General features: G+C 45.9%; 1 protein-coding gene across 3 annotated transcripts in view; it reads right to left on the bottom strand.

Moving 5' to 3' along the window:
* The window catches only part of ddr2l (discoidin domain receptor family, member 2, like), a 56,924-nt gene that overhangs the window by 2,360 nt on the left and 35,002 nt on the right, over positions 1 to 19,562 (bottom strand). The window contains exons 2-15 of one of the 3 annotated variants that reach the window (XM_014172634.2): positions 19,256 to 19,360; positions 18,344 to 18,446; positions 17,634 to 17,862; positions 16,970 to 17,117; positions 16,099 to 16,204; positions 15,662 to 15,848; positions 14,206 to 14,452; positions 12,261 to 12,350; positions 11,788 to 11,930; positions 10,560 to 10,767; positions 8,108 to 8,352; positions 6,920 to 7,059; positions 6,492 to 6,689; positions 4,597 to 4,831 (exon numbers count right to left, since the gene is read on the bottom strand). In XM_014172634.2, the coding sequence (XP_014028109.1) occupies positions 4,597 to 4,831; positions 6,492 to 6,689; positions 6,920 to 7,059; positions 8,108 to 8,352; positions 10,560 to 10,767; positions 11,788 to 11,930; positions 12,261 to 12,350; positions 14,206 to 14,452; positions 15,662 to 15,848; positions 16,099 to 16,204; positions 16,970 to 17,117; positions 17,634 to 17,862; positions 18,344 to 18,446; positions 19,256 to 19,313 (2,337 nt within the window). In that variant the 5' untranslated portion in view covers positions 19,314 to 19,360. The remainder of the gene's footprint in view (positions 1 to 4,596; positions 4,832 to 6,491; positions 6,690 to 6,919; positions 7,060 to 8,107; positions 8,353 to 10,559; positions 10,768 to 11,787; positions 11,931 to 12,260; positions 12,351 to 14,205; positions 14,453 to 15,661; positions 15,849 to 16,098; positions 16,205 to 16,969; positions 17,118 to 17,633; positions 17,863 to 18,343; positions 18,447 to 19,255; positions 19,361 to 19,562) is intronic. The other 2 variants (XM_045706760.1, XM_045706759.1) reach the window with 2 other exon arrangements.

Below are 19,562 nucleotides of genomic sequence, written 5' to 3'. Positions count from 1 at the left end.
ATACACTTAGGTTGGAATAATTAAAACTCGTTTTTCAACCACTCCACAAATTTCTTGTTACCAAACTAGTTTTGGAAAGTCGGTTAGGACATCTACTTTGTGCATGACACAAGTAATTTTTCCAACAATTGTTTACAGACAGATTATTTCACTTATAATTCACTGTATCACAATTCCAGTGGGTCCGAAGTTTACATCACTAAGTTGAATGTACCTTTAAACAGCATGGAATTGAATTGTGACTCCACTTTGTCTCTGTACTGACGTTTTGCCTGTTTGATTGCCTTACAGAGGGAATAACTTCACTGGTTGTATACAACCATATTCCCAGTCACCTTGCCATGGTTAAATGTGGTGGTTCGCGCTTTCAGTTTTGAGCGAATGCTGCCATGGTTTCTGGTTTGGGTAGGTTTTAATAGTCACCTTGGGAACAACTTCCCCTATACACTTCCTGATGAACTCAGTCACCGTGTCCATGTAAGCATCAATGTTGTTCTCAGAAGCTACCCGGAACATATCCCAGTCCACGTGATCAAAGCATGGATTCCAATTGGTCAGACCAGCGTTTAATAGACCTTAGCACGGGTACTTCCTGTTTGAGTTTCTGCCTATAGGAAGGGAGGAGAAACATTTTTCCAAAGGGAGGGTTGGGGAGGGCCTTCTAGGCATCTCAAAAAGGCGAGTAGCAGTGATCTATTTTTTTTCCTAAGAGAGTACTACAGTCAATGTGTTGACAGAGCTTCGGTAGCTTTTTCCAAAAATTAGCTTTGTTAAAATCCCCAGCTACAATAAATGTGGCCTCAAGATATGTGGTTTCCAGTTTGCATAAAGTCCAGTGTTTTCCTTGACGGCCGTCGTGGTATCGGCTTGAGGGGGAATATACACAGCTGCGACTATAACCGAAGAGAATTCTCTTGGGAGGTAATACGGTCGGCATGCGGAGCGTGTAGTGGAGCTGGAGCGGAGCGACAAGCGGAGCGAGTGGTGGAGCTGGAGCGGAGCGACAAGCGGAGCGAGTGGTGGAGCTGGAGCGTCAAGCGGAGCGAGTGGTGGAGCTGGAGCGGAGCGTCAAGCGGAGCGAGTGGTGGAGCTGGAGCGGAGCGTCAAGCGGAGCGTCAAGCGGAGCGAGTGGTGGAGCTGGAGCGGAGCGTCAAGCGGAGCGAGTGGTGGAGCTGGAGCGGAGTGTCAAGCGGAGCGAGTAGTGGAGCTGGAGCGGAGCGACAAGCGGAGCGAGTAGTGGAGCTGGAGCGGAGCGACAAGCGGAGCGGCAAGCGGTGCATACCCAATTTTACTGGAGCGCGTAGCGAGAAGATTCCCAAAAGCTGGAGCGTCGGCCTTCTCACCCACTCCAATTTCACTCCAATAGCGCTCACTTCACGAGCTCAAGGCATTCCCGGCCCAGCATGCATCTGTAGTCTACTTGTGCACTGCTAATAGACCCTTGCTTTAGCTACTATCATGGAGTTCACTAAATATTTTCATAAAGAAACTGATAGACCACACAGGTGCTAAATCAAAGTGACTTACAAAGATGAGGACCAAGAGCAAGAGAGTGAGTATGGTGATGTAGTGTCTACCAAAAAGAAAAGACAAAAGAATACCTTGTTAAATAAAGGTGAAATAAAACAAATAAAAAAAGAATGTAGCCTATTTGAAATTATGTGCTTCTTCCATTCATCTTTTCATGTTGTTTATTCAAATACTTTTCATTCAAATCATATGGTTTGGATTGAAAACCAAAATGGTTGGTCCAGGTAGTCACAACAATAGATGGTGTTGGTTAAATTGGGATTTTTATGAATGGAGTGAATTTGGAGCTGCAGTTGTTTTACTTGTGAGCGTTAAACGGTTTTTAGCCGAGCGGTTGGAAAGGATGTGGTGCGCCAGATCAATGAGCTGGATTTCCAACTGCTCAACTCAGCTCACATGCTCTGGTTCAGAGCAACACCATCATAGTAAAGCTGTCACGTGCTGACCAGAAAAGGGGTTATTTGTTATTGTAGTTTGGTCAGGACGTGGCAGGGGGTGTTTGTTTTATGTGGTTCGGGGTTTGTTGGGATATGTGTTATGTAGAGGGGTTTTTGTTTAGAGTGTTCCGGGGTTTATGGGTTATGTTATAGGTTAGTGTATTTCTATGTTAGATCTAGGGTGTTTAGTTCTATGTTTAGTTAATTGGAGGCAGCTGTTCCTCGTTGCCTCTGATTGAAGGTCCTATCTATAGGGGTGTGTTTGTAATGGGAAGTGTGGGAAGTTGTTTTTGCATTGCTGTGTGTAGACTGCAAGATTGTTTGTCGTTCATTCGTTTTCTTGTTTTCTTTTATAAGTGTTAAATAAAAGTAAATATGAGCACTCAACCCACTCCATACAACGACCGTTACAAAAGCTGCTATTTTGTTACAATGAATCCTTTCGAAAGATGATTATTTATTTAATGTGATTAGTGGTTCATTTTAATGTAAAAAAACAACATGCCCCTCATTTTAAAGACAACCCTGTAGCGTGAACTGAACTATCTTTTTAATATGGTGAAACTATTCCTTTTTAAATATATATATATATATACACTGCTCAAAAAAATAAAGGGAACACTTAAACAACACAATGTAACTCCAAGTCAATCACACTTCTGTGAAATCAAACTGTCCACTAAGGAAGCAACACTGATTGACAATAAATGTCACATGCTGTTGTGCAAATGGAATAGACAACAGTTGGAAATTATAGGCAATTAGCAAGACACCGCCAATAAAGGAGTGGTTCGGCAGGTGGTGACCACAGACCACTTCTCAGTTCCTATGCTTCCTGGCTGATGTTTTGGTCACTTTTGAATGCTGGCGGTGCTTTCACTCTAGTGGTAGCATGAGACGGAGTCTACAACCCACACAAGTGGCTCAGGTAGTGCAGCTCATCCAGGATGGCACATCAATGCGAGCTATGGCAAGAAGGTTTGCTGTGTCTGTCAGCGTAGTGTCCAGAGCATGGAGGCACTACCAGGAGACAGGCCAGTACATCAGGAGATGTGGAGGAGGCCGTAGGAGGGCAACAACCCAGCAGCAGGACCGCTACCTCCGCCTTTGTGCAAGGAGGAGCAGGAGAAGCACTGCCAGAGCCCTGCAAAATGACCTCCAGCAGGCCACAAATGTGCATGTGTCTGCTCAAACGGTCAGAAACAGACTCCATGAGGGTGGTATGAGGGCCCGACGTCCACAGGTGGGGGTTGTGCTTACAGCCCAACACCGTGCAGGACGTTTGGCATTTGCCAGAGAACACCAAGATTGGCAAATTCGCTACTGGTGCCCTGTGCTCTTCACAGATGAAGCAGGTTCACACTGAGCACATGTGACAGACGTGACAGAGTCTGGAGACGCCGTGGAGAACGTTCTGCTGCCTGCAACATCCTCCAGCATGACCGGTTTGGTGGTGGGTCAGTCATGGTGTGGGGTGGCATTTCTTTGGGGGGCCGCACAGCCCTCCATGTGCATGCCAGAGGTAGCCTGACTGCCATTAGGTACCAAGATGAGATCCTCAGACCCCTTGTGAGACCATATGCTGGTGCGGTTGGCCCTGGGTTCCTCCTAATGCAAGACAATGCTAGACCTCATGTGGCTGGAGTGTGTCAGCAGTTCCTGCAAGAGGAAGGCATTGATGCTATGGACTGGCCCGCCCGTTCCCCAGACCTGAATCCAATTGAGCACATCTGGGACATCATGTCTCGCTCCATCCACCAACGCCACGTTGCACCACAGACTGTCCACCGCCACCTCATCAGGAGCATGCCCAGGCGTTGTAGGGAGGTCATACAGGCACGTGGAGGCCACACACACTACTGAGCCTCATTTTGACTTGTTTTAAGGACATTACATCAAAGTTGGATCAGCCTGTAGTGTGGTTTTCCACTTTAATTTTGAGTGTGACTCCAAATCCAGACCTCCATGGGTTGATAAATTGGATTTCCATTGATTATTTTTGTGTGATTTTGTTGTCAGCACATTCAACTATGTAAAGAAAAAAGTATTTAATAAGATTATTTCATTCATTCAGATCTAGGATGTGTTATTTTAGTGTTCCCTTTATTTTTTTGAGCAGTATGTATATATATATATATACTGCTATATATATTATAGTCAAATCCACAAATCCAGGTGAGCTGATTCTACTCTTTTTGGCCCATTTCAGTGTTTTTGTGGTGGAAAACTGAGAGGGTTGAGCATAATAGGTCAAGACTGTTACCCATAGATAGACAGGCTGGAAATGGTTTTTACTGGCAGCCTGCCAAGGTCTTACCTTTTTTTGTGAAGCTTGCATTCAATTGCCCCTCCCTGTTGCACACAACACACTTCCATTCTCACTGTCACAAGGGGATTTATGGCCCTGTTACGATCAACTCTGTGACAATCAACCCTGTTACTTTATTTGGCACTTAATAAGCACTTACTATAGTCAGTTTTTAAATGTAACTTCTTGAGAGGTTGAACGTGCTCGTCATGACAAAATTGTAACATTTTGTGAAATAAAATGTTCAATTTTCTTCACCAAGTTAACTACCCAAAAGGGACTAATTTTGTGGTATGACCCTGAAGTATTATCCCTTCTCACCAGTAGAATGCTCTCCCAGGCCATCCAGCGGATGGGCAGCACCGCTCGCCCCTGGATGCGGTAGTAGTCACTGCTGTACAGGTTTCTGCTCATGCCGAAGTCTGCTATCTTGATGGTGAGTCTGCGGTCCAGCAGGCAGTTGCGTGTGGCCAAGTCTCGGTGCACAAAGTTCAGAGAGGCCAGGTAGCGCATGCCCGACGAGATCTGCACTGACATGTGCAGGAGGTCTGACAAACTACAAAGAGAGAGAGATAGCAAAAAGTGAGAGAGGAGAGATAGCGAAGAGAGAGAAAAGATAGATAGCAAAGAGAGAGAGGAGAGATAGCAAAAAGAGAGAGAAAGGAGACATAGCGAAGATAGAGAGAGGAGAGATAGCGAAGCATGAGGAAATATAGCGAAGAGAAAGAGGAGAGAGTGAAGAGAGAGAAGATAGATAGTGAAGAGAGAGAGAGGAGAGAGCGAAATGAGAGAAAGGAGTGATAGCGAAGATAGAGAGAGGAGAGATAGCGAAGAGAGAGAAGATGGATAGCGAAGAGAGAGGAGAGATAGCGAAGAGAAAGAGGAGAGAGTGAAGAGAGAGAAGATAGATAGTGAAGAGAGAGAGAGGAGAGAGCGAAATGAGAGAAAGGAGTGATAGCGAAGATAGAGAGAGGAGAGATAGCGAAGAGAGAGAAGATGGATAGCGAAGAGAGAGGAGAGATAGCGAAGAGAAAGAGGAAAGATAGCGAAGATAGAGAGAGAACCAATGTGTTAGCTTAAGAAGAAAACAATGTAGAACAATGTTGTTGGAGGAAGTGAGGGTGTAGTAATAGAATATTGAGTCATTGACCTTTATTTCTATGGGTGAAAGAATTGGTTTAGTTCAGGTCAATTCAAATCTGGACCTCCAAGCCAGTTCCACTGCTGTGCAGATTTGCATTGTTCCCCTCTAATCAGGGACTGATTTAGACCTGGGACACCAGGTGGGTAAAATGAATTATCAGGTAGAACATTACCAGCAGTAGTACTCTGGACCTCTTGGCTTGGATTTGAATACCCCTGGTATAGTTGGAATGACTGAGAGTGGTGGAGTATGGTGAGAGGGGAGGAGGAGAGAGGAGTGGAGGAGCATGGTGAGAGGGGAAGCGAGAGGAGTGGAGAAGCGTGGTGAGAGGGGAGGAGAGAGGAGGAGCGTGGGGAGAGGAGAGAGGAGGAGCGTGATGAGAGGAGAGAGTGGAGGAGCATGGTGAGAGGAGAGGAGAGAGGAGGAGCGTGGTGAGAGGAGAGGAGAGAGGAGTGGAGGAGCATGGTGAGAGGAGAGGAGAGAGGAGGAGCATGGTGAGAGGAGAGAGCAGTGGAGGAGCGTGGTGAGAGGAGAGGAGAGAGGAGTGGAGGAGCATGGTGAGAGGAGAGAGGAGGGAAGGAGCGTGGTGAGAGGAGAGGAGAGAGGAGGAGCGTGGTGAGAGGGGAGGAGTGGAGGAGTGTGGTGAGAGGAGAGGAGAGTGGAGGAGCGTGCTGAGAGGGGAGGAGTGGAGGAGCGTGGTGAGAGGAGAGGAGACTGAGGAGGAGCTTGGTGAGAGGAGAGGAGACTGAGGAGGAGCATGGAGAGAGGAGGACACCGAGGAGGAGCATGGAGAGAGAGGAGGAGACTGAGGAGGAGCGTGGTGAGAGAGGAGGAGACCGAAGAGGAGCGTGGTGATAGAGGAGGAGCATGGTGAAAGGAGGAGCAGAGAGGAGGAGAGTGGTGAGAGAGGAGGAGACCGAAGAGGAGCGTGGTGATAGAGGAGGAGAGAGGAGGAGCATGGTGAAAGGAGGAGCAGAGAGGAGGAGCGTGGTGAGAGGAGGAGACAGAGGAGGAGCGTGGTGAGAGGAGGAGGAGACAGAGGAGGAGCATGGTGAGAGGAGGAGGGTCTCACCTGACTGCGGGGATGTTGTTGGCGTGGGTCAGGGTGCTCTCCATCTCTCTCTGTGACAGAAACATGTTGAGGTCTCCGTTGTCCATGTACTCAGTCACCATGCACAGTGGGTCTGAGCTCACACACACACACAGCAACTGGATGATGTTGGGGTCGTTGAGCCTCGACATGATCTTGATCTCCTTCAGGAAGTCGTTCCTGTGTGCGTGTGTGTGTTTGTGTGGTGGGGGGGTTAGAATACCACAGGTCAGAACATAGCTATTCATACACACAGAGTACTGTAGGAATATTCATACACACACACCTGGTGAACACAAATAAACAAACACACACACCTGGTGAACACAAATAAACAAACACACACACCTGGTGGACACAAATAAACAAACACACACACCTGGTGAACAAAAATAAACAAACACACACACCTGGCATTGTTGGTGGCGTCCGCCCTCAGTTGCTTCACCGCCACCAGTACAGGCCGTCCATCCCGGTCGGGAAGGGGGGCGCCCTCCCCCAGAAACTCAGGCAGACCCTCAGCCTCACACAGGTGGACCTGCACAGAGAACTGGGTCATGTTCATTAGGCCCCAAACAGACTGAAACAGGGAGGGACTACCTGGAATTGTCCAACAAGAAACACTCATTTTCCTTTTTTCATCGTGTGCCCAGTAACACATTATTTTAAGGGTCCATAATAAGCCATTTATAATCATTTGCAAACAGTTTGCTTATAATTTATTTACCATGACTCCCACATTTGTAAATGTTAGTAAGCTAATCATTCACACATGAATATATGTAACAGGTGTGAAATGGCTAGCTAGTTAGCGGGGTCCGCGTTAATAGCGTTTCAATCGGTGACATCACTCGCTCTGAGGCTTTTGTGGAGCGATAGGTAACGATGCTTCGTGAGAGGCAGTTGTTGATGTGTTCAGAGAGTCCCTGGTTCGAGCCCAGGTTGGGGCGAGGAGAGGGACGATGTGTTCAGAGAGTCCCTGGTTCGAGCCCAGGTTGGGGCGAGGAGAGGGACGATGTGTTCAGAGAGTCCCTGGTTCGAGCCCAGGTTGGGGCGAGGAGAGGGACGATGTGTTCAGAGAGTCCCTGGTTCGAGCCCAGGTTGGGGCGAGGAGAGGGACGGAAGCAACACTTTACATATATATAGTTCATTAAACATCCTGTGTTGTGTGCTTGTTCTTTCACCAGGTACAGCAGGAATGTCTACCAATGTCTGGTCACTCAAAACATTTATAAACTATTGAAATAGTATAGACAGCGCTCACTTTAGATTAGGGACTGAAAAAAGACTACTAATGATTAGTAAGTTGTTTATAAATGTGGGAGTAATGATAAATACATGGTGAACAACACAGGCACTTATGTACACTTGAAATCAGAAAAGTGTGATGAATAACAGTTTGGTAAAATAACACACAGTAAACCTTTTTCTGTTGTTTCCTCCAGTGGATAACTGTTGAAGGGGCAATCTGGGATTTATACATCCTTCATTGACTCTTGAAGAATATAACGTTTAAACGCTCATGAAGAACGAATGAGGTCATCTGCAGTTGTCTGTGTGTATGTCAACAAGAAGTTAAACACTAGTAAGGTCCTCACCTCCCCAAACTGCCCCTCCCCCAGCTTCTCCCTGAAGAGCAGCCGGTGGCGGGGGAACTCTGCCACGGAGATGTCCTTGCGGGTGAGCGAGTCGACGGTGAGTGCGGGCACGGCATACATGTTACTGCCGGTCACACCCTGCAGGCTCACGATGTCTGTCTCGGCGTAGTGCGGCACGCTGCTCTGGAAGCACTGATGAGGGGTGCACTGGGTGACATCGGGCTCCGCATAGCCCCCACCACACGCTGATATTAGGGAGGAGGAGGAGGAAGAGCATGATGAGGAGGAGGAAGAACAGGAAGAACAGGAAGAATAGGAGGAAGAACAAGATGAGGAAGAGGAAGAACAGGAAGAGGAGGAAGAACAGGATGAGGAGGAGGAAGAACAAGATGAGGAGGAGGAAGGGGAGGAAGAACAGGATGAATAGGAGGAAGAACAAGATGAGGAGGAGGAAGGGGAGGAAGAACAGGATGAATAGGAGGAAGAACAAGATGAGGAGGAGGAAGGGGAGGAAGAACAGGATGAATAGGAGGAAGAACAAGATGAGGAGGAGGAAGGGGAGGAAGAACAGGATGAATAGGAGGAAGAACAAGATGAGGAGGAGGAAGGGGAGGAAGAACAGGATGAATAGGAGGAAGAACAAGATGAGGAGGAGGAAGAACAGGAAGAGGAGGAAGAACAGGATGAATAGGAGGAAGAACAAGATGAGGAGGAGGAAGGGGAGGAAGAACAGGATGAATAGGAGGAAGAACAAGATGAGGAGGAGGAAGGGGAGGAAGAACAGGATGAATAGCAGGAAGAACAAGATGAGGAGGAGGAAGGGGAGGAAGAACAGGATTAATAGGAGGAAGAACAAGATGAGGAGGAGGAAGTGGAGGAAGAACAGGATGAATAGGAGGAAGAACAAGATGAGGAGGAGGAAGAGCAGGAAGTGGAGGAAGAACAGGATGAATAGCAGGAAGAACAAGATGAGGAGGAGGAAGGGGAGGAAGAACAGGATGAATAGGAGGAAGAACAAGATGAGGAGGAGGAAGAACAGGAGGAGGAGGGAAGAGAATGTTAGGAAGGAGGAGGAAGAGCAAGATGAGGAAGAACAGGATGAGGAGGAGGAAGAGCAGGAGGAGGAAGCGGAGGAAGAGGAGGAGGAGGAGGAGGAAGAGCAGGAGAGAGAATGTTAGGAGGGAGGAGGAAGAGCAAGATGAGGAAGAACAGGATGAGGAGGAGGAAGAGCAGGAGGAGGAGGGAGGAGAATGTTAAGAAGGAGGAGGAAGAGCAGGAGGAGGAAAAGGAAGAGAAAGAGGAGAGAGGGGGAGGCGGAGAGAGAAAGAGAGAGTGATAGTTTGTGCTAAGCTCCTGACTGTTATGATAACCAGGGCCCGAGAGTAGGAGTTCTGATCTAGGATCAGATCCCCTTTGTTCAAGTAATCTTGTTCATTAAGTTCTAAAAGGCTAAACTGATCCTAGAGCAGCAGTCCTACTCTACATTTTGAACACAGTGCCAGACTCATAAAGCTAAGGATGAAATGAAAACAGTCCCAGACAGTAACAGACCCTGGCAGTCCCAGACAGTAACAGACCCTGGCAGTCACAGACAGTAACAGACCCTGGCAGTCACAGACAGTAACAGACCCTGGCAGTCACAGACAGTAACAGACCCTGGCAGTCCCAGACAGTAACAAACCCTGGCAGTCCCAGACAGTAACAGACCCTGGCAGTCCCAGACAGGAACAGACCCTGGCAGTCCCATACAGGAACAGACCCTGGCAGTCCCAGACAGTAACAGACCCTGGCAGTCCCAGACAGTAACAGACCCTGGCAGTCCCAGACAGTAACAGACCCTGGCAGTCCCAGACAGGAACAGACCCTGGCAGTCCCAGACAGGAACAGACCCTGGCAGTCCCAGACAGGAACACAGAAGGGGAAGGAACTATAGCCTCAAAACAGACAAGGAGGACATTCCCCATCTCCACCACTATAGTCTTCTATATCATTCTGATATTATAGTCTGATAGTAAAACGGAAATAGAAACTATTCAAAGAGACACTGGCATTTCAACATTTCCAATCATCATTGGGTGGCCATTCCGGGTCTTCATATTGGCACACCTTTCATCTCTTACCACGAGAGGGGCCTTCGGTTGTGACGAGAGGTCAGGAAGAGGTCATAAAGGCATAGGGCTAGAGGCTAGAGGGATATGGAGGAGGACTGGAAGGTAAAGAAGAGAGAGAGTCTGAACAACAGATCAGCATGCATAACATACAACATTCCAGAGAATATTGAGAGTCAGAGAAGCAGGCGGCATGATCAACAAGTTGATTTGTAAGAGGCGAGTAACAGTCACAGCAACATGTGAACTATAAGGACTAAGAAGTAACATGATGCCTTTGATTGAAAGAAAGATGAAGGTGGGAGGAGAAAGGAGAGGAAGAGAGAAAAGCGAGAGGTGTTCACCTGAGGTCTCTGCACTCCGAGACAGTTCAGGCAGCTTGTTCCTGAGGCCGGCTGGGTCTTGGTACTGAGGGTCCAGGAGGAAGATGCGCTCATACGGGTGGTCCATCTGAGAGACCCGGGGGGGCACGGGAGGGGTCTGCAGAATGATAGTGTCACTACTGGAGGACAGGCGCACGGTGACCTCCTCCTCGAGGATACGGCGTGGAGCCTGGGGCGGGAAGCAGGCAGGGATCACAGTCTTTAGCGAAGGGAACGTTACCACTACCTCCCTCTCCAAGGCACATAAATTGAGGAGCGAACTGAAGTGAAGAGGAAACTCAGCATCTCTTGGAGGGCAGTGGAAGTTGTTTTATAAAAACACTTAAACACACCTAAGGTGTAACGGCCCGGGCTGGGTTTCTATTAAGATAACATATGGAATTGTTTTAAGATGGTCATACCATGGATCATTTAGCTATTTGATTTTGAATTTAATAAAACATTGAATTCGGCCTTAGATACGCATAGATACGCATTGAATAGCATTCATACATGGAAAAACAGATAGTCCAAAAATGTATCAAAAGGAAGTTTGTTTTAAAGTGTCTGACCTATATCTGAGAGATATAAGAAAGATCAGGAAATTATATACTTTTTTTACCCATATTTAACCAATTGTTTAAACACTAAACTACTTCCATGATTGTTTAAAACTGGTACCGGGGACCTTCGGTCGAGTCTTGTGAGGCTTGTGGGCGTCCTAGAGCAAAACAACTGGCATGTACGTGACAGTCTCACCTTTCGATGGTGGTAACCCAAACTGTTGGGACGCTACAGACAGAAGTTGGTACCGACTTCAGACGAGTCCCAAGGTCATATTAGTTTGTAAGCCAAACCGTTCGGACTCTACAGACGTTTTCATGAGAAGACTGATTTTTGGGGTTTCTCCTGGTCTGACAAACACCGCTGTAGCTCTTCCACCTTCCACCGCAGATGTGGAAGGTGAATATCGAAGGATGAGGTGGATTAAGACACAGCCCGTGCAAAAAACAGACAGCTTCATTATGCTATTTAGATTTCCGAGGAGAAATACAAATAATTTACACTTTCCAGGCCTCTAGAGTTGCTGAATTTTCCTCTTCACTTCAGAGAACACAATCTTTCACATCCCCTTCTGCCTTCTCAGTTCAACCTGCTAGTCAAAAAGGGTTATGACAGATGTGGGTATCCAGAATATAGTCTGTTCTACCTTCTCCAGCACCTTGCACACGTACTGGCACCACAAGATCAGGAAGATGATCACTACGAGCAACAGGATGATCGTCACCAGACAGCCAATCAGAATAGGGGTGTTCCCATCATCCGGTTGGTCCTTGGCTGATGGGTTTGTCACTGAGGGGGAGGAGTTAAGGAGTTGACTAACTTCATTTGTTTGGCAAAAAAAAATACATATAGTTCTATAGCCAGTAGTACAAATATTTAATAAACGATCAAGGATATAACATAAGTTATTTCCATAGTGAAAACTATAGAGTTCTACCTGGAACCAAAAATGGTTCTACCTGGAAGCAAAAAGTGTTCTACCTGGAACTAAAAAGTTTTCTCCAATGGAGAAAAACCCTTTTTTCGAAGAGACTACCCCGAAATGCTCAGTTTTGCATTTTCTCCATTAATGGTTATGGTAAGGATTGTGAGAGGGGAAGCAGAGAGTTGAAAGGTTACCAGTCTTGTGGGTGGTGGGCATGGAGCTCTCCTCCATGGGCCAGGGGGATGTCACCACAGGGGTTATCTGAGTAGGAATCACGGTGTCTGCTGTGGGACAAAAGGAACAAATTAAGAGTTTATTTCCAAAAACGCTATTTCCACAAATGTTTCAAATTTGTGTTTTTTTATCAGAAATTATTGCTTATGGGTACCTTCATGTGTGTGTGTAAAATATTACTGTTCTCAGATTTTTTATTCCTAGTATGTGTATGAACAAAAACAATTTTTTTGCAAAACACTAAATATCATTTTTTTTGCTAGAATGTTCGTATCCTGTATTTTTAACTGTGATATGTGGTGGACCCACCTAGCTATCTTAAAACGCACTAACTGTAAATTGCTCTGGATTAGAGCATCTACTAAATGCCAAACAATTCAAATGTAAATGTTTTACATACAGACCTCATATTACTGTATTGAATTATTTATTTAAAACATTTAAATATTGATGTCACAAATATATCATTTGTACATTTCTTTATAAAAATATAGTTATTAGTTCCATTTGACTGTGATAAACCTAGCAGTTTTACTCATTTCTCTGAGAGTGAGGCAGATATATTGCATTTGCAAAAAAAAAAGTTTTATTTGTCTCTCTGAAATGAATCCATCAAGTGATAGATTTGAATCAAATACTGTCACGTGTCCTCCCTCTCCGGCCTCTAGGTCACCAGGCTGCTCGTTATGGCACACACCTGTCACCATCGTTACGCACCTGCGCGTCATCAGACTCACCTGGACTCCATCACTTCCCTGATTACCTGCCCTATATATGTCACTTCCTGTGGTTCCTTCCCCAGGCGTTATTGTTTCTGTGTCATGTCTGTGCGTTGTTCGTGGTTTCTTGATTTGTATTACGTTCCGTTTATTTATTAAAACACTCACTCCCTGAACTTGGTTCCCGACTCTCAGCGCACTCCTTACAAGTACAGTACATGTCTGTCATTGAACAACCTCATGATGACTGGAACGAACTGCAAAAATCTCTGAAGCTGGAGACTCATATCTCCCTCACTAGCTTTAAGAACCAGCTGTCAGAGCAGCTCACAGATCACCGCACCTGTACATAGCCCATCTGTAAACAGCCCATCTATCTGCCTACCTCATCCCCATACTGTATTTATTTATCTTGCTCCTTTGCACCCCAGTATCTGTACTTGCACATTCATCTTCTGCACATCTACCATTCCAGTATTTAATTGCTACATTGTAATTACTTCACCACCATGGCCTATTTATTGCCTTAACTTACCTCATTTGCACTCACTGTATATAGACTTTTTGTTTTCTTTTGTTCTATTGTGTTATTGACTGTATGTTTTGTTTATTCCATGTGTAACTCTGTGTTGTTGTATGTGTCGAATTGCTATGCTTTATCTTGGCCAGGTCGCAGTTGTAAATGAGAACTTGTTCTCAACTAGCCCACCTGGTTGAATAAAGGTGAAAAAAAAAAAATAATAATAAATGTCATGATTAGATAGTGAAAAAATACACCAATCTCTCTCAAGTTCTTTAAACAATAAATGCTAATTTACCAACATTTCAGAAAATAGATATATAGCGTTTTGGAACCAAACTCTTCAAATTATCACCTGTGTTCACATACGACACTGAACATTAGAATATATAATTTCACAGGGGTTTAGATGGTTCAATGATTCTCTGCACATTGTTTCTGAAACCCAGGAAATGGCGTGGGTATTTCTACATATTGCACAGGTCTTTAACTGTTTTCCAGTGAACCGTGCCTGGTGGGGCTCAACAGGTGTCAAAGGACAGATAGCACTGGAAGTAGATCATTGTAGCCTTACATCCCACAGGGGATGAAGAGGAGTAAGTCAGGAAGGAAGGAAGGAAGTGAACCATGCCTTAGCGGTAGATATTTCTCTGCTTCCCCTCCTACCTGACTGGAAGGAGATTTCGCTGAACATCATCCACACATCGGCGAAGTGGAAGCGGCAGCGCAGGGCCTTGGCATTACGCCGTCCCAGAGGCACGGTCACATAGCGGGCGCTGGGGTTACGGTCATCTAGCACCGTACGGAACTCCACCGGCTCCGCCTCCCAGGTAGCGATGAGACGGGGCTTGAACGAGCAGGACACGGAGGAGAAGATCTTCACCCCGCGGTAGAACATATTGTTACTGTGCACCTGTTCAGGGAAGACCACAGTTACATACGAACTACACTGGGAAGTCAGTATGTTTTTTTGATTTTTTTTTAATATTTCTATACAGAGTAACTTTTGACCAACATGAGAAGAACGTGAGCCTCTTCATCCTATTGTTGTAGGGTGTGAGCTGCTCGTCAAAATGTTGAAAATGAAACCAGAATATAATTTACACTGAGCAGCTCAAACCTCAAGCTTTCATTGAAATAAATGCAATCGTCACACTTGGCAAAAGTTCTGCATCTAATGTAACAGGCCAGTAGGTTACACAGACAGAAACACCACCTCATATGAACAGGCCAGTAGGTTACACAGACAGAAACACCACCTCATATGAACAGGCCAGTAGGTTACACAGACAGAAACACCACCTCATATGAACAGGCCAGTAGGTTACACAGACAGAAACACCACCTCATATGAACAGGCCAGTAGGTTACACAGACAGAAACACCACCTCATATGAACAGGCCAGTAGGTTACACAGACAGAAACACCACCTCATATGAACAGGCCAGTAGGTTACACAGACAGAAACACCACCTCATATGAACAGGCCAGTAGGTTACACAGACAGAAACACCACCTCATATGAACAGGCCAGTAGGTTACACAGACAGAAACACCACCTCATATGAACAGGCCAGTAGGTTACACAGACAGAAACACCACCTCATATGAACAGGCCAGTAGGTTACACAGACAGAAACACCACCTCATATGAACAGGCCAGTAGGTTACACAGACAGAAACACCACCTCATATGAACAGGCCAGTAGGTTACACAGACAGAAACACCACCTCATATGAACAGGCCAGTAGGTTACACAGACAGAAACACCACCTCATATGAACAGGCCAGTAGGTTACACAGACAGAAACACCACCTCATATGAACAGGCCAGTATGTTACACAGACAGGAACACTACTTGTCCCAATCCTCTCTGTCCTTAACCTCGTCTGTCTCATGCCTTCTCCGTCTTTAACCTCATCTGTCCCATTCCTTCACTTTTCTTAACCTTGTCTGTCCCAATCCTTCTCTGTCCTTAACCCTCATCTGTCCCATTCCATCTCTGTCCTTAACCTGGTCTGTCCCATTCCTTCTCTGTCCTTAACCTCGTCTGTCCCATTCCTTCTCTGTCCTTAACCTCGTCTGTCCCATTCCTTCTCTTTAGGATGCACTTTGGTACCTTCATGGAGGTGAAGTTCCTTTGCTTGTCAAAGACAAACTCCATCTCCACATAGCCAGAGCCCAGACTCCCGTTCCTCCAGCCCACATAGTCGTATCCAGGCCATACATGGTACTGCCGCGTCACCAGGAAGTCATCCTGACCAATCACACCATCCGTCAGCTGACCCAACCCCCCAGACAGTTTCCTTGGGAGAAGGAAGGCACAATAATTGATTGGATTTATAGTGTTTTTCCAGTGCTCAAAGCGCTTTATATATTAAGGAGGGGAAACTAAATCAAAACAGGGTAAAGGATAGAGTTGTAGTGCATTTCAGATCAAATTCTATTGGTATTTGTCGGCTTGTTGTTTCATCTGGAGATGCAAGTCTCTGAATCTGACATTGCCTGGTTCATTATGTGTGTGTGTGACGGTGCGTATGCAGGCACCAGGCCTACCTTCGTTCGTGGGCGCCGTCGTATGTGGAGTCGTTGAGGCTGGCAATGGGATACCCAGGAGGCATCATCAGCTGACCTTCAGGAGAGCTGTATGACGTCAGGCCGTCTACAGTACAGAGAAGAGGGGGATAGTGGTAGAGAGGAGAAGGAGGAGTGGAGACAGACTCCGTTCTGAGTCATCATTTTCACTGATCAGACAGTCTCACACACACGCACACACACACACACACACGCACACGCACACACACGCACACGCACGCACACGCACACACACACACACACACACACACACACACACACACACACACACACACACAGCGATCCCTAATCCCCCTGTGGTGTGTTCACAGACCCAATACCACCTAACTTTATCGTGTCCCAACACAAACAAGCATTTCGCTACCCTCGCAATAACATCTGCTAACCATGTGTATGTGACCAATACAATTTGATTTGATATACCTTCCTTTTACTTGAACAGAGAGACAACCACAGAATGCATTATGCTATACAACATTTCTCACTATTTCTCACAGCATTTCACAACATTTTGTGTGTGTGTGTGTGTGTGTGTGTGTCAGAGGAGGCTGGTGGGAGGAGCTATAGGATGACAGGCTCAATCTAATGGCCGGAATGGAATCAATGGAACGTTATCAAACAAATCAAACATATGGAAACCACATGTTTGACTCAGTTCCATTTATTCCATTCCAGCCAATACAATGAGCCCGTCCTCCTATAGCTCCTCCCACCAGCCTCCTCTGACACACACACAAAATGTTGTGAAATGCTGTGAGAAATAGTGAGAAATGTTGTGTAGCATAATGCATTCTGTGGTTGTGTGTACGTGTGTGTGTATGCCTGCTCTCACCGTGCCAGGGGCAGCCGTACAGCTCCAGTCTCATACACACAGTGGTGGGCATCTTGGTGACGGGGATGAGACGGACGTAGCGGCTGATGATGGGCGGGTGAAGGTCTTTGATCACAGAGACATAGGCGTTGTCATTCGCCTCCATCGTCTGACAAGACATTAGAACCAGTTCAATCCCAGAACGATCCTATGTGACTCCGTTGGTAAAGCTTGGTGCTGTCAAGGTTATGGGTTTGAAAATATACGCATGTACTGCTGGATGGAAACCGTCTGCTAAATAGCATACATTATATAACAAACGACACCCTAGATAATCCCTTCTTACACTTTGTCTCGTGGTTCAACACAACAATGTAAAACATCCTGGTTTTACAATCATTCCAAAACCTTCAGGACATTTCTTTGGCCTAGACTGGACAAAATCCTTTTCTCTGCTGTTTCTCCACCTCTACAACTGTATTTGACCACTAAACTAAACATACTCTATATATTTGTCAGCCAAATTCATAATGTTTGTGCTCTAATCATTTCAGCATAAAAAGATTTCCTTTAGAATGACTCATAATAGTTGGAAACAACATAACACTACATTTTTCTGCTCCCTTCCCCCCATTCTTCACACCACTTCCCTTTCCTGCACTCCTCACTTCCCTCACTCCCTCACCTTATTGCCAAGGCGATTCTTCCAGGACCTCCAGAGCTGGCCGTCGTGGCTGTAGTTCAGGCGGTACATGCGGGCAAACTCTTTACCCGAGTTCCGGGCATAGCGACCCTGGGTTCCTACCACTGTCAGGAAGGTGAGCTGGCCCAGGTCGACCTGCAGGTACTGGGTGTCAGAGGGCTGTAGGAGCCCCGCTGGGCACCACGCCCCGTCACCCTCCTCCCGGTTCAACCTGCACCCAGATAGGTTTAGGTTTATTTGAACATCTTGGTACATATGCATAAACATACATAAAATATGATGTCATACAATTTTGGATGTTTTTACACACTATATAGATGACTCAATGATGACTAAATGATGACTAAATGATGACTAAAGGATTATGAAAATATGACTAAATGATGAGTAAATGATGACTAAATGTTGAATAAATGATGACTAAATGATGAATAAATGATGACTAAATGATGACTAAATGATGAATAAATGATGACTAAATGATGACTAAAAGATGACTAAATGTATGGAAAGATGACTAAATGATGACTAAATGTATGGAAAGTTCATCAGCAATAAGTTACAACAGATTGGCATACCACTAAACCGATAAATAGCAGAGAGTGGAGAACGGAGAGGAAGATAAAGAAAGATAATTATATTAAGAATACACTTCATACACTGGCACTGTGTTGTAATCAATGAACACTTACCTGGCATATTGTGGCCCGGTGGTCTCGTACCATTGGCTGGAGGCGGTGATGGCATGGTCTTTGATCCTGCCATCCTCCATGCCAAGAGGGTAGCGGCAGTGTGCTGCCGTAGAGGAGTCAGAGCCAGCAGAAAGTGAATCGGAGGTCATTACTAGTCATACCGTCTCCGGCATTGAGGACAAATGGACTTTACTATGGCTTATATGTGGTGGTCTCACCTAGCTATCTTAAGATGAATGCACTAACTACACGTTGCTCTGGAGAAGAGTGTCTGCTAAATGATAAAAATGTACATCTGGGATCAGCTTCTCCTCCCCCAATCATAACGTCAACCATTAGTGAGGAGAACGCTACTGACCCAAGATCAACGTCAAGAAGCAACTTCAGCCTACACTGCCTTACTTAGTTAGTACTTTTTAAAATGGACCTGTGAAATGTAGCATCTATATGCAGTCTGCAGGGACTGAATGGTCAGTGTGTGTATACTTGTGTGTACGTGGACGGATAAGTGCCAGAGAGTTTGAGGTATTGACGTAGGTAGGGTTAGTTAGGTTAACAACAATAAGAACTCTGAAATCCCATGGAAGGAAATTACAGTTGGGTTTTAAAGAGGGGAGACTTAAATATGGGGTGTGTCCCAATTAATATCTCCTTTTCCTGAAGTGTCCACTTGTTCAATACTGCCCACAAACTTAAAATCATTTGATAATTGGTGGCATGTGCTAGTGGGAATTTTCATCATATTTTTTTTTACACCAGTCACTTCCTTTCAAATCAGTGAAGGGAAGTGAACAAGTGCACATTTCAGGAAGAAGGAGAGAGAATTGGGACCAGTCCAGGGTCTAATAGGTGTGTGGTATGACTGGCAACAATGGGATGGGGGAGCGTGTGGAGTAACAGCAGCTGACTCACCTGGGTCGATCTGGGCATTGGCATTGGCTTGAAAGACCAGCAGCAGATAGAACAGCATGGTGGGCCTTAAATGTCTGAGGACAGATGTAGACAGAGGCTACATCTCTGAGAGAGGGAGGGAGAGAGAGAGAGAGAGAGAGAGAGAGAGAGAGAGAGAGAGAGAGAGAGACAGAGAAAGAGAGAAAGAGAGAAAGAGAGAGAGAGAGAGAGAGAGAGAGAGAGAGAGAGAGAGAGAGAGAGAGAGACAGAGAGAGAGAGAGAGAGAGAGAGAGAGAGAGAGAGAGAGAGAGAGAGAGAGAGAGAGAGA

This window comes from Salmo salar, chromosome ssa24 (genome assembly GCF_905237065.1).
Source record: "Salmo salar chromosome ssa24, Ssal_v3.1, whole genome shotgun sequence".
NCBI lineage: Eukaryota > Metazoa > Chordata > Actinopteri > Salmoniformes > Salmonidae > Salmo > Salmo salar.
This window is presented reverse-complemented; position numbering and strand designations above follow the sequence as displayed.